This window comes from Chrysochloris asiatica, unplaced genomic scaffold (assembly GCF_000296735.1).
Source record: "Chrysochloris asiatica unplaced genomic scaffold, ChrAsi1.0 scaffold00054, whole genome shotgun sequence".
Lineage (NCBI taxonomy): Eukaryota > Metazoa > Chordata > Mammalia > Afrosoricida > Chrysochloridae > Chrysochloris > Chrysochloris asiatica.
The window spans coordinates 11540390-11563686 of record NW_006408572.1 but is presented as its reverse complement, the minus strand read 5'-3'; the positions used below and the strand labels follow the sequence as shown (position 1 = coordinate 11563686).

Sequence of the window (23297 nt, the reverse complement as noted above, 5' to 3'; positions counted from 1 at the left end):
TTTGTTCTTCAACACTTTAAAAAGGTCTTGTGCAGCAGATTTGCCTAACGCAATACGTCGTTTGATCTCTTCACTGCTGCTTTCGTGAGTGTTGATAGTTGATCTAAGAATACACACACACACACACACACACACACATATGAATATGTGTGTATATGTACACTTTATCTCCAAGCCAGATTATAAATTCCAGGAGCACAAACACCATATCTTTTCTTTTTTTTCACTGTTTTCTTTTTTTAAATATTACCTAACACATTGGTTTTGATAGATGAGGTGCTCAATAAATATGTATTGATGACAATGTATAAAGTTTTATTTCATTTATTTTAATTAGATAATCCATGATAAGTACACAAAATAGTATTTGTCACACAGAAATTGCTAGCAAATGTTAGCTATTTATATTAGCGTTTGTATTAAAATGTATTAATGACTAGCACGGTATCTGGAATATAACGCTGCTGCTGTTACTGTGTGCCGTGGAGTCAGTTCCAACTCCCAGAGATCCTATATAGAATTTCTGAAGTTATAAATCTTTATGGAAGTAGGAAGCCTCATTTTTCTCCCATGGAGCAGTTGGTGGATTTGAACTGCTGACCTTGCAGTTTGGAGCCAACTCAGAATCCACTACAGTTAAGACTTGCTCTCCCAGCAGAGTAGGTAATCATGATTCTGCTCCAGGAGTTGTAAAGCATCCTGGGATTGAGTGTGCACATGAGGCCAGACCTGAGACTAGTGGAGCCCAGGAAGGAATGTTCTAGAACTAGCATCCCGATCATCTACAGCCATGTTCATTCTGCTGTGCGCTATGCTCAGTTATGTTGCTCAGTAGGCTGGGACTAAGAGATAACCTTAGAAGCCTCCCTGTTGTTGTATGCCGTTGAGTCGGTTTTGATTCATATAGCAACCCCGTAGAGGGTTTCTGAGACTGTAAATCTTTATGGGAGCAGAAAGCCTCGTCTTTTTTCTCTTGGAGTGGCTGATGGATTTGAACTGCTGATCTGGCAGTTAGCATCTCAATGCATAACCCACTGTGCTCTTAGGGCTCCTATGGCACATAATGTTGTTGTTGCTGTTGAATGCCATCGAGTCAGTTCTGACTCATAGCAACCCTATATAGGGTTTCCAAGGAGTTGCTGGTGGGCTTGAACCACTGACCTTATGGTTAGCAGTCCAGTGCTCATACTATATAGCGCCATACCAGGACACAGGTATAACAGGTACCCAAAAAGTTCACAGTAACAACAGCGATGGGCTTAAATGCAACAATTGTGAGTATGGCCCATGATGGAGCAGCATTTTGTTCTGTTATGTGTAGGATTGCTATGAGTTGGAACTGACTCAACAGCCCACAACAACAACAGGGAGTATTTGAAGGCTGCCTCTTGGTCCCAGCTTACTTAGTAGCATAACTGAGTAGAACAAAAAGAAATTCTGTCGAATAAACTGATTTTGAAACATTTGAAATGTGAAGTTATTTGTTGGATAACTTTATAACAACACATTTCCTTTCTGACCACTCATATAATACTCTTAATATATGTATTGATTAAAAAGACAATGTCCCCTTTTATAATAATAGACTACTTTGACTTGGTTCAGTGTAAACTATTGTCTTTTCATTGGCAAGAAAACCACCATTTATTATGAATTTGAGTTCTCATTTTAATATTGCTGTTGTTAAGTGCCGCCAAGTCAGTTTTGACTCATAGCAACTCTATGCGGCAGGGTTTCTGAGGTGCAGCTGGTGAGTGTGAACTGCCCACCTTGAGGTTCACAGTTCAGTGTTGATCCTACAGCGCCACACTAGGAGTCCTCTCATTTTAGCGTTGCTATCGTTAAGTACCATCAAGTCGGTTCCGACTCATAGCGACCCTGTATAGGGTCTCCAAGGAGTGACTGGTGAGCTTGAGCCACCACCCTTGTGGTTCAAACCGACTTTGCAGTCCGGGACATTAACCCGCAGTGCTACACCAAGACTCCTCATTTTAATAGTACAATGAAATTATTTTAGCAAATGTCAGTTTGCTAATATCACTTTGTTGTTGCTGTTGTTAAGTGCCATCAAGTTGGTTCCGATCCATAATGAGCCTGTATAGGGTTTCCAAGGAGTGGCTGGTGAGCTTGAACCACCGACTTTGCAGTTCAAACCAATCTTGCAGTACAGCACATTAACACACAGCAGTGTACCAGGACTATCACTTAGTTGGCTTTAAGCAAACCTCTCTGACAATTATCCCTCATCCCAACCCTCTGGGGCCCAGAACTTACTTGATAGCTTTGTAGTTGGGGCTTTTACAGTAGACCAGCAATCCAGCTCCAGAACCCAATAACAGACCCCCCATCTTCAGGCATTTGACAGCTGATACTCCCTGGGGGAAGAAACATCCTTTGATAAAAAGGTCAAGCAGTTTCATCATTAAGACTCAATGCAAAAACATAACCATGAATGTGGCGGAGCATACAGATGGCAAAATGAGGAAAACTTCTTAGACATTATTAACATCTTAAGATAATGAGTTCCTGGCCCTGGGGACTTCTAGGCCCTAGTCTCAGGGGACACCATACACAATTGGCATAACATAGTCCATAAAGACAGTGTTCTACACCCTACTTTGGTGAGCAGTGTCTGAGATCTTAAAAGTTCATGAACTGTCATTTAAAGTGTGAGGCTTGGTCTCTCCATGTTGATGAAAATTGAAGATGTTGTTGTTAAGTGCCGTTGAGTCGGATCCGACCCATAGCGACCCTGAACAGGGTTTCCAAGGCTGTAAATCTTTACGGGAGCAGAAAGCCTCATCTTTCTTCCGTGGATCAGCTGGTAGTTTCGAACTGCTGACCTTGCGGTTCGCAGCCCAATTCGTAACCACTACGCTACCAGAGCTCCTTGAAAATTGAAGATGCTTGGAATCGATTAGCCCAACAGACCAATGGAACACGTGAACATCAATCTCCACGACTCTGAGATCAGAAAAACTAAGTGGTGCCCAGATACCACTACCAACTGCTCTGAAAGGGATCACATTAGAAGGTCCCAGATAGAAAGGAAGAAAATGTGGAACAAAACTTAAAATTACCAAAAAAAAAGACTTGCTGATCAGAAAGAAACTGGAGGAACCTGAGACTATGGTCCTCGACCTCCCTTCAGATATGGAAAGGAACTTACCCTCGTGACCTAATTTTCAGCCAAGCAATAGGTATATAAGGAGGATATCAACACTATTAAGATATAACTCATTCAAAATCAAAAGCGCAACATTTCCCTTAAGACAGAGTTGAGAAGGGATGGAATGAGAGTAGAAGGGAAATAGGAAGCAGGATAACTGTTGTTGCATGGAGGAGATTGCAGTCATTGAGATGAAATAAAGCATAAGATTTGTTGAGTATAAAACTGATGATCTTTTCTATAAGCCTTCACTCAATTCATCATAAAAAGTTAAAAAAAAAAAAAAAGTCAGTGCAAGTATTATTGCTAAACATTTTCATCAAAGATTGCATGGAAGGAACCTGCTCAAAAGAGGGAAGATGCAGAAGAGTATTTCAAATTCTCATGGACTTCAGACTTCCTGGAACCATGAAGGTTGGAAGAACCCCTGGAGCTACTGCCCTGGGATAATCTTTAAACCTTAAATCAAATCCCCTCCTGTTGTGTTGTGTTGTGGAGTCGGTTCCGATTCATAGCGACCCTGTACAGTGTTTCCGAGGCTGTAAATCTTTACGGGAGCGGAAAGCCTCATCTTTCTCCCACAGAACAGCTGGTAGTTTCGAACTGCTGACCGTGAGGTTAGCAGCCCGATTTGTAACCACTACGCTACCAGAGCTCCTTATTAAAGCCATAGTTTAGCTTAACTGGTAAAATAAAGGTCTGCCTTGAGCACTGTGCTCCTTTAAGAACTCTGTGTATGGGCCCATTTTGACCACAGCAACTGGAAAGATTAAACAGGAACCTACTTAGGAGGCCCTGAGTTTATGTCAATAGGGGAGGAACAACTTTGAAAAACATGTGAGAATGGTTGTACAATTCAAAGCATCTCATCAATGTCACTAAAATGTACATATAGAAACAGTGGGGTTGGCATCTATTTCGCTGTATATATTCTCAACAGCAAAGTAAATTAAATTATACCAAAAAAAAGAGCCAATGCAAGACCTATTCCAGGTTACATCAGTGCTGCTTGGATGGTGTCCATGAAGTTCCCTGGTGCCCATGGTGTACCCTCGAGCTGGACAAAATGGCTCAGTGCCAACATGAGCTACTATGCCCAGAAGTTGCTCTCATGTTTTGCAAAAAATAAACATGCTTCACCACTTTCCTTCCTAAAATCAGTACTGTCCACTGTCAAGTCGACTCACAGTGACCCTTAGTGTGTCAGAGTAGCGCTGTGCTTCAGAGGGTGTTTAATGGCTGAGTTTTCAAAAACAGATCACCAGGCCTTTCTTCTGAGGTGTTTCTGGATAGACTTGAACCTTTAACCTGCCAGTTAGAGGCTGAGTGTATTAACTGTTTGTACCACACAATGACCCCCTTAAAACCACCTGTATATTTTGAATGTGTTAAAAATCGACACCTTTGTATTTGTTGTTGTTAGATGCCACAGAGTCAATTCTGATGCATGGCAACTCCGTGTGTGCAGAATAGAATTTCTAAACAGGTTTTTTTTTAAGTCATGGCTTTTTCAGAAGATGTTCACCAAGCTTGTCTCCCAAGATGTCTCTGGGAAAACCACCAACCTTTTGACTAGTAGTTGAATGCTTAATCTTTTACAATGACCAAGTGGAATTCAATATTAGAAAAACAGTCAACATAATCCACCACATCAATAGAACAAAGGAAAAGAACCACATGATTGTATCAATTGATGCAGAAAAGGCATTTCACAAAATCCAACATCCATTCCTGATAAAATTTAAATTAAAAAAAATTTTTTTAATTAAGAAAAAAAAAAGGAAAGAAGAGAAATTCCTCAACATAATTGAGAACATATATACAAGTCCAACAACCAATATTACTCTCAGTGGAGAGAAACTGAAACATCCCCTTTGCTAACAGGGACCAGACAAGGATGCCCTTTATCACAACTCCTATTCAGTATTGTATTGGAAGTCTTGGTCAGAGCTATAAGGAAAGAAAGAGAAATTAAAAGCATCCAAAATGTCGAAGTAAAACCCTCTTTATTTGCAGATGATATGATCCTATACATAGAAAATCCCAAAGACTCAGCAAGAAAATTATTGGAACTCATTGAAAGATTCAGCAAGTGGCAGGGTATAAGATCAGTACATAAAAATCTACTGCATTCCTCTACACTAACAAAGACAGCTCTGAAAAGGAAATCATGAAAACAATATCATTCACGATACTCATCCAAAAGATGAAATAATTAGGAATAAATCTAACCAGAGAAACAAAAGTTCTATACAAAGAAAACTACAAAACACTATTACAAGAAATCAAAAGAGAATTTTTTTAAAAAAAGTAAGAATATACCATAATCATGGATAGGAAGACTTAACATTGTGAAAATGTCAACACTACCCAAAGCAATCTCAGTCTAATGCAATCCCAATCCAAATTCCGATGACATTCTTTAAAGAGATGGAAGAACTGATCACCTTATATGGAAAGGAAAGAGACCTCAGATAAGCAAAACATTGCTTAACAAGAACAAATTTGGGGGCTTCTCACTCCCTGATCTCAAAATCTACTATATAGCCACAGTGGTCCAAATAGCCTGGTAGTGGTACAATGAAACATACATAAATAACAGATTTGAGACTCCAGAAATAAATCCATCCACATATAGTCAGCTGATCTTTGACAAAAGGCCAAAGCACATTAAATGGGGAAGTGATAGTCGCTTCAACAAATGGTGCTGGCAAAACTGGAAATTAATTTGCAGAGGGATGCAACAAGACCTATATCTCACACCACATACAAAAATGAACTCAACATGAATTAACTACCTAAATGCAAAACCTAGAACTACAAAGATCATCAATGATAAAATAGGGACAAACTTAGGGGATCTAATACCTGGCATAAATGCACTGTCAAACATAACTAAAAACATACTAAAAGTAAAATCCAAAATAGATGACTGGCACCTCTGAAAAATTAGACATTTATGTGTATCAAAAGACTAAAAAGAGAGTGGGAAAAATAGTTTTGCAATGACATATAAGACAAGGGAATAATCTCTAAACTGTGTAGAAAACTGCAGTACCTCTATAATAAAAGACAGATAACTCAACTGAAAAATGGGCAGAGGACATGAACAGACGCTTCACCAAGGAAGACATTCAGGCAACTAACAAACATGAACAAACGTTCACAATTGTTAAGACATTAGAGAAATGTAAATCAAAACAACAATGAGATATCATCTCACCCCAGTATTAACTGTAAAGTTAAAAAACAAAAAACAAATGCTGGCAAGGGTGTGGAGAGACAGGGGCCCTCCTAAATTGCTGGTGGGACTGTAAAATGGTGCAACTACTGTTGAAAATGGTATGGTGCTTCCTCAGAAAGTTGGAAATAGCAATACTGTATATGACCCAGGAATCCCTCTACTTGGTATATATCTACAAGAAATGAGTCAGGACATGAGTAGGTATATGCACACTGATATTCATCACTGCACTATTTACAATGGCAAAAAGATGGAGGCAGCCTAAGTGCCCATCAATTGAAGAATGGATAAACAAATGTTGGCACATACACACAATGGAATACTATGGTGAAGAATAACAATGAATCTGTGAAACATCTCCTAATATGGATGACCATGGAGGACATTACGCTGAGTGAAATTAGTCAATCACAAACGGACAATATTGAATGAGACCACTATTATAAAAGTAAAGCAAAAGTTTTCATGCTAAAAGAAACAGTCTTTAATGGATACCAGGGGTGGGAGGGAAGGGAGAATAATTTACTGGCTAGAGGGTGGACACATGTAAACTTGGTGACGCGGTGGGCAATATACAAGAAGAGGGACGTTGCCAGAAAAATGAGGTGAAGACAGAGGAAGGTATGCAAAGGCTAAAGGGAATAGAGGTAAATAGTGTTATATACACAACCTTGGAACAACAGTGTTCTGTGGGTAGATACATGGATAGATACACTGGCTGAATGGGTATGGGAGGAAGAGTTGGGGTATACCAACAAATATATACGGGTCTGAAAGATGATGTTTAGATATGGATATTTACCTTTGCAGGATTCCTGGTGTGGTGCTGCAGGATAATGCACTGGACCCCAAGGTCAGTTTGAACCACAAGGTCAGCAGTTTAAACTCACCAGCTGCTCCTTGGAAACCCTATATGGGGTTGCTATGGGTTGGAACAGACTCGACGGCACTTAACAACAATAACATTCACCTTTGCTGCAAATACAACTATGAATCTATTGGAGCATAAAGTGGGCAAAATGATGAAAACTTTTTAGATATTGTCATACTTATGGCAACAATTTGCTGGGTCTGGAGACTCAGGACCATAGTCTCAGAGGACACCATGGTCGAATGGCATAACATAATCCACAAAGACAATGTTTTACACCCGACTTTGGTGAGTAGCGTCTGGGATCTTAAAAACTCAGGAGCAGCCATCTAAGGTCTATTGGTCTCTCCATGTGTGGGAGAAGGGTGATGAGAATTGAAGATGATTGGACTCAATTAGTCCAACGGACTAATGGAACAGGACTCCGAGACCAGGAGAATTAGATGGTGCCCACCTATTACTACCAACTGCTCTGAAAGGGATTGTGTTAGAAGGTTCCAGATAGAGTGGGAGAAAAGGTGGAACAAAATTCAAAATTGTTAAAAAAAAAAGACTGGACTTACTGGTCAGAAAAGATTGGAGGAACCCAATACTATGGTCCTCAACCACCCTTCAAGTCTGGAAAGGAACTCACCCTCATGGCCCAATGGTCATCCAAGTAGTAGACAAGTATATAGTGGGGACAGCAACACTAATAAGGTGTGCTCACTATGTAATGGTCAAGCGTTCAAAAGGGCAACATGTATTTAATGACAAAGTTGAGAAGGGATGGGATGGTGGGTGGATTGAAACTAGGAACAACAGGGAGGAAGCGGAATAACTGTTGTTTCATCCAGAGGATTGGAATCATTGAGATGAAACAAAGTGTATGGTTTGTTGAAGGTAAAAAACTGATGATCTTGTGTAAACCTTCACTCAATTTGCAATAAAAAGTCAAACAAACAAACAAACAAACACCTATATGGATCACAATAATCCAGTCCCATTATGCATAGAGTCACCAGTACGTAACAACAGCAGACTATTACAATTCTTTATCTTTCTAATCATAGAAGTAAGAGGTTCAAAATGGGTAACTGTCCAAGATCACTTGGCATTCAAACCAAAAGTCTTTGGGGTTACGCTTTTCATCCCACAAGAATTACTTTCTTTCTACCCATATAGAAGGTTTCTTGGAATCACTGCTTTGTGGAAGTTGTCCTGATCTGAATGAATTAAAGCATCCCTAACAGACATAAATGCCAAAGGTTTGAATATACTAAAACAGCCAGCTACCTTTTCAGGACAGGCATTTGGTCCCGTGCACTAGGAAATCAGAAATATCCAGCCCAGTAGTTTTCTTTTTCTTTTTTTAAAATGTTTTATTGTGAATTGAATTAAGGTTAACAGACAAGATCATCAGTTTTACATTCAACCAATTACCAGACCAGTTGTTGTTGTTGTGAAGTGCTGTTGAGTCGGTTCCAACCCATAGCGATCCTGTATAGGGTTTCTGAGGAGCATCTGGTTAGCTTGAACCACCGACCTTGCAGTTCAAACAGCTTTGCAGTCTGACACATTAGCCCACAGCGCCACACCAGGACTCCTACTGGACCAGTAGTTTTCAACTATTACTTTATGGAGCCCTTTGCAGGTGTCTTGTGGGTCCCTGGATGGCACATTTAATCCCTCAACTGCTAACCAAAAGGTTGAAGGTTTGAGTCTACCAAGAAGTGCTCCAGAAGAAAGACTTGACAATGAAAAACATAAGCTCTGAAGCCCAGTTCTACTCTGACTCACATGTGGCCTCCATGAGTTAAAATAAACTCAAGGACTAGTTAGGTTTTGGTTTTGTTGGAGGCGTCTCAGGAGGTGGTACTGGCAGGGTTCTGTCTGAGTCTGACCTTCCTGTAATCTGATTTTCTTTGATTTTTTCTATTAATACGAGTTGGAATCTCTTTCCTAGAAACAATTAGAAAAACCTTGACCTCTTGTGGGGTCTCTACCTATATACTATAGCTCTCTTGCATTCCTATAAAGCCAACTGCTGTTAAGTCGAGTCAAAACTTAGTACAATCTTTCAAAGTTTAGCAGAAACAGCCCTTGGAACTTTTGGGGATGTTGGAACTAACAACCCTTAATATATAAAGTTGTCCTTTTGACCCTAATCTTTTTACTGTGGTTAAAATACAGTCTCTCACTGGACTTTTAACTAGAATTGTTAGAAATTCTGCAAATATACACAACTGAAAAATTTCTAGGTCTTTTTCACCGACTTAGTACATCAGCTGAAACTAAAATCTAAGATCTGACTTAGTAACTTAGGGAAAAATGCAAACACAATCTTGAAGGTTAAAGTGCATACTTCTTTTACCTGTGGCAACTGGAGTTAATTGATCAGAAATCACAGGGCCATGGGCCTTTTGTCTTGAATATGTGACAAAAGATGTGGTCTGATTGCAAACTGAAGACACCAAAATCAGAGGCTGTTGAGTCCATCTGACTCATGGTGGTTCCAGGTGTGTGTGTCAGGGGAGAACTGTGCTCCACAAGGTCTTTCCACTGGCTGATTTTCCCGAAGTCGATTACCAGGTCATTCTACTGAGATGTCTGTGGGCAGACTTGAATGGTCAGCCTTTCAGTGACAAGCCAAGTGTATTTGCAACCATCCTCATCACCTTGTTGTTGTTGTTATGGCTCTGACTCATAGTGACTTTGCATAGGGTTTCTGAGGAGCAGCTGATGAGTCTGAACCATTGACCTTGCAGTTCAACCCAACCTTGAGGTCGTACACTTATCCTATGGCACCATGCCAGGACTCCTAAGAACGCCTGTGGTGGTGGCGGTGGTGTGCCGTGGAGTTGGTTCTGACTCAAATTGACCCTGTATAGGATTTCCAAGTCTGTCCGTCTTTATAGGAGCAGAAATCCTCATCTTTCTCCCATGGATAAGCCAGAAACACCTTTGCCCTGGCTATTAACTGGAAGCCAGGGCTCAGAGACCTAGTCAAGGCACCTTTTACAAAGGTAGCCTTGGTCACAACACAGACTTTTTCTTTTTTTTTTGTCCACAGACTCTTTCTTAATTAAAGTCAGTGCTCCCTGTAGAAGGAAGAAATAACAGAAAACAAGAGGGCAAAATAGTGCCCAATAGTCTCTACGCACCAAACTGAATTTCTCCTTTAAGGGGCCAGTGTCTGTCAGCAGTTTTGTCCTGGGGTTCATTTTCAGAATGTCTCCAGTTGTGGTGCCCAGGTAGAAAAAGCTATCGTCTTCGGACATCTGGAGTAGGGGAGTGATACATCGTTAGCGCCCATGGTCAACGATGGGATGAGCTTTCCCTGAAGCCCTACAGAGACCTACAAGGGTGCTCATGGTGAAAGACATCTGTGTCTTCAGGCTCAAAGGTGTGTTAGGGCAGTGCCCAAGTGAGCAGAACCCCGCCAAGCACAGATCTGAAAAAGGTACTAGACTGACTAACCTGTGTGCATTTCGCTAGAAGTCTGTGTTTGACATTAATATCTCTGCTTTCACCTTTCACTCCCAGCCCTCCCATAGTCATTTCCACGTAGGTGTGTAATTTTTCTGTGTCCATAGGTTTCTAAGTATGGTTCCTTGCCCTATGTCCAGGTTACCATCTCTCCATCCACAGCTACTCTACCATAAGTACCGAGGGGACATTTACCTCCCAAAGACCCCCCAACACACATATTCACATAATACACACACCCACACAAAGATTCATGCGCACACACACACGTGTACATACATGAACACACACGTATACACATTTTGGTCAGTGCTGTGTTCAAGAATGTGTGCCGTTAATTAAAAGAACACATAAAATAATTGTTATCAGGACTGATTGTGAGGGTTGGAAATGTAAAGGTAGACTTTTGTAGCAAGGAGGGGAGTGATTAACTCTGCAGTCTAGGAGCGGAGGTCCCTGGGACCATCAAGGGGGAAATGTGGCTAGCGGAACCTTATCCAGAGAAGCAGTGATGCCTGAGATGGAGGCAGAGATGATGATGTGGAGAGATGGAACTGTTGGGGACTTTAGATCGAGAGAGGGAGAGCGACTGTGTGATGACGACTGGGGTGCAGGCTTGTAGGGTATACCCTTTGGTTGGTTGATGATGCATGGAAGGGATTGTAACCATGGCAATGAAACGATATAGATAGTATGAATGTAAAACTAATGTTCTCCCGTGTAAACTATCACATAATTCACAATAAAACACAAACACAAAAAAGAACACATAAAGTCATTCTTACTGTGATGCTCATCACTATCCGTTTCATCTGTCCCGTTTGGCATTCCGTTGGCCAGATTTTTCTATTTGGGAGATCTAGTTCCCATACTCGAATTGTCCCACTAGAAAAAAAGAATTCACAATCAAACGAATCCTTATGTGGGCACCGTGTCAGCTCTGCCTTACTTTCTGTATTCTCTTTAAGGAGGACTTGATGGGAAGAGGACTAAACATCTCTGAGGATCAGTTATGGTTGCGCGTTACTACTTAACATCTTTCATTTGATGCTCACAACAATCCTATGAAGTAGATTTTACACATAGCTTATACATAGCAGAGCTCAGTGTCTGAAATGCCTGCTCTGTGTTCTATATTGAAAATGGGCAGGCAAACAAAGAAGAAAATAAACAAAGAGCAAACCAATGTTTCTTGCAAGGCTTTGAGTTTTGAGAGAATTTTTAAAAACAAGGACAGAGCTAGATTTGACGTTGGTCAGTTAGTTTCCTAGGGAGTGCAGTGGCTCCGTAGGATAAATACTGACTGTGAACCACAAAGTCAGCAGTTCAAGCCCACCAGTCACTCCACAGGAGAAAGATTTACAACCTCGGAAACTCTATACAGGATTGCTATGAATCGGAACCAACTCCACGGTTCTAACAACAAATGAGTTTCATGGTCTTATCATTCCTCTTCGTTGGAACAAATACATGCTGCGTGTCACAAGGTGCAGTGAAAACATAGTGATCTAGAACAGCGAAAATTCTTTACTCCCACTAGAATTGTTCTTGTTGCTGTGAAGTGCAGTTGAGTCAGTTCTGACCCATAGTGACCCTGTATACGGTTTCTGGGAGCAGCCAGTGAGCTTGAACTGCCGACTTTGCAGTTCAAATGACTTTGTAGTCTGGCACATTAACCCACAGCGCCACACCAGGATCCCACTAGAATAGTCACCAATAATGTGTGCCTTTCACTGATGCCAGACCTCAGGGACATTTTCATGAAGGCTGAAGAGGATGGGTCTACCAAACCTACATCTGAGCACTCATCTTCTGACTTACATAAAAAAGGATGTTGTTAGACATGTTTAATCTTCACATCAAACTCTACACAGGGCTCTGCTAAGTGAATTGCTAAATTACATTCTTTTGTTGTCCTGATGTTGGCTTCTGTTCAGGCCTCCAGTGGGGCCACCATAAGCTGGTTCCAGCTGATTTCATGCAGCTCATAGTTAACCAGCGGAATCTTCCTGGCACAGTTCATTTACGAACTATCGTTTCATCAGTGGTTAAGCACTTGTCTGTTAACCTAAAGGCTGATGGTTCAAACCTACCAGCCACTCCATGGGAGAAAGATGTGACAGTCTATTTCTGTAAAGACTTAGGAAACCTTGGGGGTCAGTTATACTTTGTCCAATAGGATTACTAGCGGGAGAAAGATGAGGCTTTCTGCTCGCGTAAAGATTGGCAGTCTCGGAAACCCTGTACAGGGTCGCAATGCGTCGGAACCGACTCCACAGCACATAACCACCACCACAGCATCACTATGACTCAGACCTAACTTGATGGCAGTGGGTAAATCCAGAGCAGGTAGTAGAAAGTCTGAGCAGATTACTCTGTGAACATGGATTTGATATGATATGTTCTCAGAAACAAACAAACAAACAGCCAGAGCCTGAAATGCATTTTACCAATAAGCAGAAATATCTCAATAGGTCGCACAGGATTTTCAATAATCACATTTAAAGCATTGCCAGTTAAAAATATTTCCAGTGACTACAAAACCATGGGAGTTATGGTATAAGGTATTTGTCCAGGATGAAAGGCGTGCTTCTCCAGATTGTAATTAACTTGTGTTTTTCTGGACAGAGTGATTTATGGCTTCTGAAAAGGCCAAGCACTGCACATACTTTCCAGCAGTGACGAACATCTCATCCTGGCACTCAGAGAAGATCACGGTGGTGGCGTTCCCCACGTTAAGGCCTGCTGCAGGGCTGCCGCAGATGGCGTCTCTCTTTGCTATGCTCCACACCACCACACTGCCAAAACAAGAGGACAGAATGAGCTTTAAGAACAACAAACAACTAACTATCTTAGTGGTTTCAGAAAGGAGAAAAATGAAAGTGTGCGTATATATTTTTAAAATGACACTGATGGCTCTTCAATAACACTGGGCATTAGAAGACAAATGGGGTAACACTTCAGTTTTGGAAGGGAAATGATTATGGGACTAGAGTCCAGGGAACCCTTCAATCAAGTTTGATGATAAGGACATTTTCAGATATGCAAGACATTAACATTTATCACCCATTTATCCCATGTACAATATTTCTTTGGGGAAATGTTACAGAAAATACATGTATATATGAGTCATGGTATGGCACTGTAGGATAAGCATTGAACTGCTAACCAAAAGGCTGGAGGTTCAAACCCACCAGTTGCTCCTTGGAAACTTTATACAGGATCGCTTTGAGTTAAAACTGACTAGATGGTACTTAAAGGAGCTCTGGTAGTGTAGTGGTTACGAATTGGGCTGCGAACCGCAAGGTCATCAGTTCAAAACTACCAGCTGTTCTGCGGGAGAAAGATGAGGCTTTCTGCTCCTGTAAAGATTTGCAGCCTCGGAAACCCTGTTCAGGGTCGCTATGGGTCAGAACTGACTCCACGGCACATAACAACAAGATGGTACTTAATAATAACAATGATATTGTTAAGTACCGTTGAGGTGGTTCCAACCCATAGCAACCCTTTTTAGGGTTTGCAAGGATAGGCTGGTGAGCTTGAACCTCCAACCTTGTGGTTCAAACCAACTTTACAGTTTGGCGCATTAGCCCACAGCACCATACCAGGTCTCTCTCTCTCTCTCTCTCTCTCTCTCTCTCTCTCTCTCTCTCTCTCTCTCTCGGTGGTTCAGACTCACAAGCTGCTTCTCAGAAACCCTATACAGAGTTGCTGTGAGTCAGAACTGACTAGATGGCATATAACAACACCATGGAAAAGAGAGAAAAAAAGGGGGGGGGGAGTCAATAAAGAGGTTAATATAAAGCGGTGTTAGAAAGCATCAATGTGCATCAGACCCGCTTGGAGGGAGTGTTACAGCAGATGACTCCAGAGCTTCTGATTGAGTAGGTCTACGCTGGACGTGAGAATCTGCTTTACTCATAAGTGATGCTGGTGCTGATGGATCTGGGGACCCCACATCAAGAAGCACTCATTTAGGATTACATGTCCTCCTTTCTGGGTGCAATCATATGGTGGTGGTAGTAGTATGCCGTGGAGTCGGTTCTGACTCATAGTGACCCTGTACAGGGTTTCTGAGGCTGTAAATCTTTACAGAAGCAGAAAGCCTCATCTTCCTCCCATGGAAAAGCTGGTAGTTTCGAACTGCTGACCTTGCGGTTCGCAGCCCGACTCATAACCATTATGCTACCAGAGCTCCCTGAAATCATATGATTTAGACCTAAAGTCCTTGTGTGGCGCTGTAGGGTCAAGCACTGGACTGCAAATTGGTTTGGACTGCAAGTTCAGTGGTTCAAACCAGCCACTTTTTGGAAACCCTATACAAGGTCGCTGTGAGTCAAAACCGACTGGACGGCACTTAACAACAACAACTCCTAATGTTACTGTCCTCTGTGTAGAAGCCAGATGGTTTGGGTTGACCCATGATTGTCCAAAACAGTGAGTGTTCAGGGATGGGTCTATTGTATTTTCCTAATACCACAAGTTTTCTTTTTCCTTCCTTCTTTAGACTTCTCAGCATTCCCTAGATTTTCTGCAAGCAAATTTTAGAAAATCAAATTTACAATTATAGAGAAGATGAATAGTTTTGCAGATTAAGTTTGGTAAAGGGCCCATTTCTCTCCCCCAAGGCCTAGCTTTGGCAGATCTCTGGCAAGGCACATGGATGAGGATGAGCTAAATGCCAAAATCTTCTGCGGTAGGACTCAGGTATCAGCAGTTTTCAAAGCTCCCCGCATGATTCTAATGTGCAGCCAAGGTTGCAAACAACTGCTCTAAGTTGAGCTGAGCATGTTACTAGAACTTTACTAGAACACTTCTGCATATGTTTCTCATCCAAAACAGTCACATAGCGACAGCTCAGGGAAGGTGTGGTTACTTAGAGGCAGAGGGAATCACTCTATTAAAGGCTTTATTAAAGGAGGAAATCTTGATATATTTCAAGAGACTTACTATATATTAAGAGAATTGTCTCTGTATTTAATAAATATGACTGTATAAATGTAAATATAAATGCACATTTCTAAGAAAACATAAAAAAGTAAACCAAAGTATTAAAACCTTGGAGTTATTTTTCTTTAAACTGATGTGGCGCTGTGGGTTAATGCACTGGACTCCAAGGTTGGTTTGAACTGCAAGGTCAGCAGTTCAAGCTCACCAGTCACCCTTGGGAACCCTATACAGAGTCGCTATGAGTTGGAACCAACTCCTTGGCACTTAACAACTACATCCTTTTAGTATTTACTTAGGAGTATTTATTGCATTGAGTAGTCTCCCTAATATAATGCTTTCTTCCATTCCCCTAATTTCAGGTGTGGAGTCCTGGTTTTGTGCTGTGGGTTACTGCGTTGGACTGCAAAGTCGGTGTGCTCTGCAAGGTCAGTGGTTCAAGCTCACCAGCTGCTCCTCAGAAACCCTATACAGTATTGCTATGGGTTGGAACCAAATCAATGACACTTAACAAAAACAATTTCATGTGTTGTTGTTAATATGTGTTCTTTGCTTGCCATATTTGACTTTAAGTTCATTGAGGGCAAAGATCATGCCTTGGTAAAGAAATTTTTAAACACCACCTCTGGACACCTGCTACCTACAGGGTTTGTATCCCAGCTCTGCTCTTTACTAGCTAGTGACTTTGGTTCCTTATCTGTCCTATGGTATCCATAGCTCCCAACTCACAGTGTTGTTGTGAGACTGAAATGAGATAATGCATTTAAAGTGTTTAGCAACATGTGTAGCTCACCAGGAGGCTCAGTTTTTTTTTTTTTGTTGTTGTTGTTTTAAAAATTAGTTGTTCTCTATGAAGGCAAGAGCTGACAACAGTGATGATGACAATGCCGACGATGTCTCTCTTTGACATCAGTGGTTCTTGAATTTGGCTGCACGTTAGAATTACCTGGGAAGTCTTTTAAGTCCTAAACCCCAGACCAGGCACCCCTGGTGGTACTGTGGGTTAGGCGTTGGGCTGCAAGGTCAGCGGTTCAATCCCGACAGGCATGCTAAAGACGAGAAAGATGAGACTGTCTGCTCCCGTAAAGATTTACGGTCTCAGAAACCCTGTATAGGGTCACTATGAGTTGGAATTCACTTGATGGCAGTGGTTGGGTTGAGTTTGGTTTGGCTTTCCAGATAGGACCCCAGACTAATTATATCAGACTCTGAAGGTGGGACCCAGGCATTAATCATTTTCTAGATGCAGTGGGTGATAAACATTGAACTACTAACTGTATGGTTAGTGGTTCAAACCCACCAGCCACTCCGCAGTAGAAAAATGAGGCTGTCTGCTTCTATAAAGATTTACAGTCTCAGAAACCCTAAAGAGCAGCTCTGCTGTGTCCTATAAGGCGCTCTGGTAGCATAGTGGTTACGAATTGGTCTGCTAACCTCAAGGTCAGCAGTTTGAAACTACCAGCAGCTCCGCAGAAGAAGGATGAGACTTTCTGTTCCCGTAAAGACTTATAGCCTAGGCAAGCCTATACAGACAGGGTCGCTATGAGTCGGAACTGATTCCATGGCACACTACCACCACCACCGTCACTCTGTCCTCTAGATGACTATGATGGCATCGGCTCCCTGGCAGTAGGTGGACTAGTTGATTTCAATGGGTGGTTAGTTTTGAGAAGCTCTATGATACGGTTTTTTTCCACAGGTTTTTTGCACAGTACACTCAAAAAGAGACAGGCCACATGAGTCAAAAGAGAATGCTAGATGGGAGAGGGTATTTGACACTTACCTGCAGAAATATACCTGGTGGAAAAATAGTACCTTTGTGTAGATCATTACCTTCCATCGTCTGGGCCTCCCAGTGATACCAAGTACAAGTCGTTTGGCGAAAAGGCCAGAGCTTCAATTTTGCCCTTGTGAAGGGACAGCCGAGCAACCAGCTCCCTTTTCTTATAATCCCACAGAATGATGTCTGCCTGGGAGGAAGAGCACACTGTCAGCAACACAGACAGGCTTTTAAAGGATCTGCGAACATAGCTACCCTCTCGGTGGAAAGGTCATCATCAGTAATAAATCATGCCTCAAGAGATTAAATCATGTTCTACACACATGATAGCAACCACACCGAGATCTTTTGTAAGCCACGACTTCTTCTCCTGTGCATCATCAGACACAAGCCACAGCAACTGGTGTGAAAACATCAGATTCCTTCATTCCTAGCCTGGCAGAATGAAGTAAGTAGAAAGAAAAGTCAAGGGTATGATGAAAGAAGAGGGAAAAACACATGGCCAAGTAGAATCAACATCCAGAAATAAGGCCGTTTCTGTCTGGAGGCACCTCTGTATGTAGTCACGATGAGTTCTTTTCCATCCATTCACCTTAAAGCCCATGAAGGTGACCTGTCCAGAGGCCAGGTAAACCCCACTCTTGGAGACAGCCACGCAGGAGACGTTGTTACCATGGCCGTGTAGGAAATTCTGTTCATTGGTGTTTATTGACTGAATGAGGACAGTGCAGCCCAAAGGGTAAATCAGATGCTCCTGGTCGGGATGACATTTCAGACCGTTGGGTACATGTCCTAAAAGACAGAGAAGATTAGAGTAATAATCAGATGCAGAAGTAGCTGATAATTGCTTACTTGAACACAACAAAGAAAGGTTTTTGCAGAAAGTCTCAGTATAAGTAAAAGAAGGTGGTGGGTAACAGGTAATTCTCTTCCATTGATAAGGAGCTTGGTATAGTGTGCTGTTGGCTGGTGCTTGCCAAGTCAGCTCTCTGGCTCGTGGTGATCTCATGCACAGTGGAATGAAATGCTGCTTCTGGATTCTGTGCCATCCCCATGGCTCCTTGGGAATTTGACTGTTGTCAAAACACCTACAGTTTTCATTGTAGAATTTTCAGAAGTAGAGCACTAGGCCATTCTTCCTCTTCCGGAAATTCTGCTGAAAGCTGTTCAACATCCTGGCAACACGAAAGCCTCCACTGACACATATGTGGTGGCTGGCCGAGCATGAGGTACATTGGCCAGGAATCGAACCCTGCTCTTCTGCGTTGTTGTTGTTCTTAGGTAGCATCGACTCATAGCAACCTTATGCACAACAGAAGGAAACACTGCCCAATATTCACATTTATTGTTCACCTTGAGCCATTGCCGTTGCCACTGTGCCAATCCGTCTCATTGGGCTTTTCCCTATTTTTTGCTCACCCTCCCACTTTACCAAGCACGATATCCTTCTCTAAGGACTGGTCCCTCCTGACAATATGTCTGAAATATAAGAGACGACGTCTCCCCATTCTGGCCTCCAGGGAGCGTTTTGGCTTTACTTCCTTTAACACAGATTTGTTTGTTCTTCTAGCAGTTCATGGTCCTTCAAGTGTTCTTTTCCAACACCATGACTCAAATGCATCAGTCCTTCTATGGTCTTCCTTATTCACTATCCAACTTTCACATGCATATGTAGCTACTGCAAATACCATGGCTTGTGACAGGCGCACCTTAGTCCTCAAACTGACATCTTTGTTCTTGAATAATTTAAAGAGGTCTTGTGCAGCACATTAACCCACAGTGCCACACCAGGACTCCCGGTTACCTGCATATTTGTGTTTAGTTATGGAGAACATTTGGGAAGAGTAGGAATTCCAGAACTCTAAATTGTGCTCATGTGGAACCTGCACAGACATTAAGAGTCAGTCATTGAACAGAACAAGAGGACACTGTGTGGTTTAAAATCAGGAAAATCATGGCAGGGTTGTATCTTTCTATCATACGTATTCAATCTGTATGCTGAGCAAATAATCCGAAATGTTGGACTATGTGAAGAAGAAAGTGGCATCAGGATTGGAAGAAGATTAATTAACAACAAATTAATTAATGAAATTAATAAAAGACAGATGCTGTTTGCAGGTCCCAGAGAATGTGATGCTGCTTCATGGACGAGATCATGATTTCAGGCCAGTTCTCGTGATTCTAAAAGGTACCAATGCCTTTGGCACCCTCAGCAACCTGTCTGAGTGAGGCACAGGCTTAGGTGTAATGTGAATCCACTACCTCAGGCAAAAGTTTGGTAAATATAAACATTTGGTTTCAGTTCTAAGTAACCATCAGGCACGTTGAAGAAACCCAGGATCTTCTACATTGTCACCCCATTCCTCAGGCAGCTCCCCATCCTTCAGATCATTGCCAAAAGCCACCTTAACATTTACAAACCTTTGTAGTGGTGGTGATGGTGTACCATGGAGTTGGTTCTGACCCATAGCGACCCTGTACAGGGTTTCCAAGGCTGTAAATCTTTATGGGAGCAGAAATCCTCATCTTTCTCCAGTGGACGGCTGGTAGTTTCAAACTGCTGACTTTGAGGTTAGCATCCTGACTCGTAACGACTATGCTAGCAGAGCTCCTTAGTAAGGTTTGATGTGAAATGGACAAAGGTCTTCCATTAGTATTCATCTTGAGTTGGCTTTTTTTAAATCTTATTCTTGCAAATTTTTTTACAACCTAAACTTTGAAGTCAGACTGCCTAGTTAAAAATCATGCCTGTATTTTTATTGGGATGATATCAAATGCATAGGTTGATTTAAAGAGAAATAGTTTTTATAAGGAAATATTAAGGCGCTTCTCCCCTAACAGAGCATGTTTTTTTCCCATTAAGTCTCCTTTTATGTCTTCCAGTAGCATTTTCCTTTTTTTTTCATAAGGATCTCACACATTTCTCATTCAGTTTGTTGTTGGGTGTTTTCAATCTCTTTTTGTTGCTATTTTCTTCCCCATCAGAAGAGTCATAAATATTTATTAATATTGTCTCTGGGTTTTAAAGTGATTTCGTTTTTCATATTTAACTCCCTCTGGAATTCATTTTGGTGCATAATGTGATTCTAGTATTGACATGGATTCCCTGCCCCCTCTCCAAATGACTGAATATAGTTCTTACATAACCTCTTCTTTTCACTTTAATATGATGGTTTACTTTATGCACTAAATTCTTCCAATACTAAACTTTGTCTTTTGGGGGCTATTTCTTTTTAAATATATACTTAAACTTTTTTCCTATTTGGAGTCTCCTTATAAACAATCATATGACTATCCATATGGAAAAAAAGTAAAATTAGGACCTTACCTCACACTATTCAAAAACAATACATTCCAGGTAAACCAAAGACTTCATTATGAAAAACAAGACTCGATGCCTGCACAGGTGTAGAAAATTGCTTTTTAACCATGATGCAAAAAGAACAAATTGTAACAGGAAAGGTCGATATATTTGCCCAACTGTATTAAAGTTTTAAAGTTTCTCAAGACAAAAGACAGAATGAACCAAAGTCAGGCGAAGGTATTTGTGACAAATAATAAAGGAGTCCTGGTGTGGTGCTGTGTGCCCAACACCTGGCTAATGTGCCCAACAACTGCAGTCTCCTTGAACCATAAGGTCAGCAGTTCAGGCTCACCAGTCTCTCCTTGGAAACCCTATACAAAGTCGCTGTGTGTCCAAACCAACTCAACGGCACTTCACAACAACAATATCTTGAATATACAAAGAACTCATATAAATTAATAAGGAAAACACAAACTGCTTAACAGAAAAATAAGCAAAGGAAATGGGCTGGCATTTTATAATACAGCAAAGTACAAAGCAAACACATATATAAAAAGATGTGCAATTTCCTAAGTAGCTAAGGAAATGCAAATTAAATCCAAATTGAGATACCATTTCACCTCCACCACAATTGTTGGTGCTGTAGTTAAGTGCCTTTGAGTCGGTTCAGACCCATAGCAACTCTGTAAAGGGTTTCCAAGGAGCGACTGGTGAGCTTGAACCACCGACCATGAGGTTCAAACCGACCCTGTAGTCCAGTGCATTAACCCACAGCGCCACACCAGGACTCCTACACCATAATAGCTAATGTTTAAAAAGGTTGGTGATACTGAGTCCTAAAGGTGATGTAGACCAAAGGGAGGGCAAGTTGGTAGAGTCGTCTTGAAAAACAACTTGTCCACTGTGAGTATGGCTGAAGATACATAGGATTGTTACGAGTCGTGTTAGGCTCCAAAACCGTTTAGACAGCACCTAACCACAACAGGTGGCTTAAAACAATAGGAATGTGTTTTGTTAAAGTTCTGCAGGCTACAAATCTGAAATCAAGGAGTTGGCAGAGCCTTGTTTGTCTGAAGGCCCTAGGGAAGAATCCTTCTTTGCCCCTTCCAATTTTTGGTGGCTGACAGCAATCTTAAGCTTATAGATCCTTCACTCTAAAGCTCTGCCTCCATTTTCATATCATTTTCTTCTGAACGTCTCTCTTCTTATCAAGACACCAGTCATTGGATTGTTGTTAAGTGCCATCAAGTTGGTTCCAACCCATAGCTACCCTGTATAGGGTTTCCGAGGAGTGGCTGGTGAGCTTGAACCGCCGACCTTGCAGTTCATAACAATCTAGTAGCCTAGCACATTAACCCACAGCACCACATCAGGACTCCTAGTCACTGGATTAGGGCATACCTGAATCCAGTTTAACCTTATTTTAACTTGGTCACATCTACAAAGACCCTGTTTCCAAATAAATTCATATTCACAGGTCTGAGAAACGTTGGTGGTACCATAGTTAAGCATTGGGTTGCAAATGGAAAGATTGGCGATTTGATCCCACCAAAATTTCAGCTCAAGTGAAGACCTACAGTCTCAGAAACCCTAAGGAGCAGTTCTGCTCTGTCCTACAAGGTCACTGGGATTTGGATTAGACTCTGTGGCAGTGGGTGTGGTTTGCTTTTTTGGGCCATCGATTTTTTTTTTTTTAAAGGACAGCATTCAACCAAGTACTGTAGTGGTTACGAACCGGGCTGCGAACCGCAAGGTCAGCAGTTCGAAACTACTAGCTGTTCCGTGGAAGAAAGATGGGGCTTTCTGCTCCCGTAAAGATTTACAGCCTTGGAAACCCTGTACAGGGTCGCTATGAGTCAGAACCGGCTCCACGGCACATAACAACAACAACAACACCATTTATATTTCTTTATTTTTCATTTCTTTGTTCATTATCTATTTCAGAGGTTGGCAAAATTTTCCTACAGAGTTACAACTTCAAGTAGTCCCTGATTTATCAAGGGGCTCCATTCATAGTAAGTTGGTTCTGATATGAGTCAAATACCTCTCTCCTTATAACCATTCATTGCCTTTCATTATTGGCATCTTTATAAATCCTATCTTTGTCTTTAGGGGTTGGAAACGTTACATATAAACTTACAGACATATTTTAAATACACACATACACAGCAAAATGCACAAATCATAAAAGTTTACTCCTATGATGAACAAGAGTATGGTGTTGGCATTTTGTCAGTTGTGATAATAACCCACCTGCAGAAGGTTCTGATCATTGGGATTGGCCCTGGGAATAAGATAGTGAGAGCTGTGCCTGTCGTCCATCTCTTTTCTTCTTCATATACAAGAAAGTTTCAAAGGGTTCATAGAAAAATTTCATTATGTTTGAATTCCATTTTTCCACCAACTTTTTGAAACCCCTCGTATTTCATGGTAACATCTCACTGTTACTGAAATCTGCCTATTAACTTCAAGAAAGCGATCGGTACCTGGGTCCATGTTTTCAAGCAACGGAAG

At 41.5% G+C, this 23297-nt stretch overlaps 1 protein-coding gene across 1 annotated transcript in view; it reads right to left on the bottom strand.

The window, feature by feature from the left end:
• WDR16 (WD repeat domain 16) overlaps positions 1-23297 on the bottom strand; it is an 86752-nt gene that overhangs the window by 56817 nt on the left and 6638 nt on the right. Inside the window, exons 2-7 of the mRNA XM_006863421.1 lie at positions 18072-18271; positions 17533-17669; positions 13422-13550; positions 11538-11637; positions 10428-10544; positions 2275-2375 (exon numbers count right to left, since the gene is read on the bottom strand). Coding sequence (XP_006863483.1) covers positions 2275-2375; positions 10428-10544; positions 11538-11637; positions 13422-13550; positions 17533-17669; positions 18072-18271 — 784 coding nt within the window. The remainder of the gene's footprint in view (positions 1-2274; positions 2376-10427; positions 10545-11537; positions 11638-13421; positions 13551-17532; positions 17670-18071; positions 18272-23297) is intronic.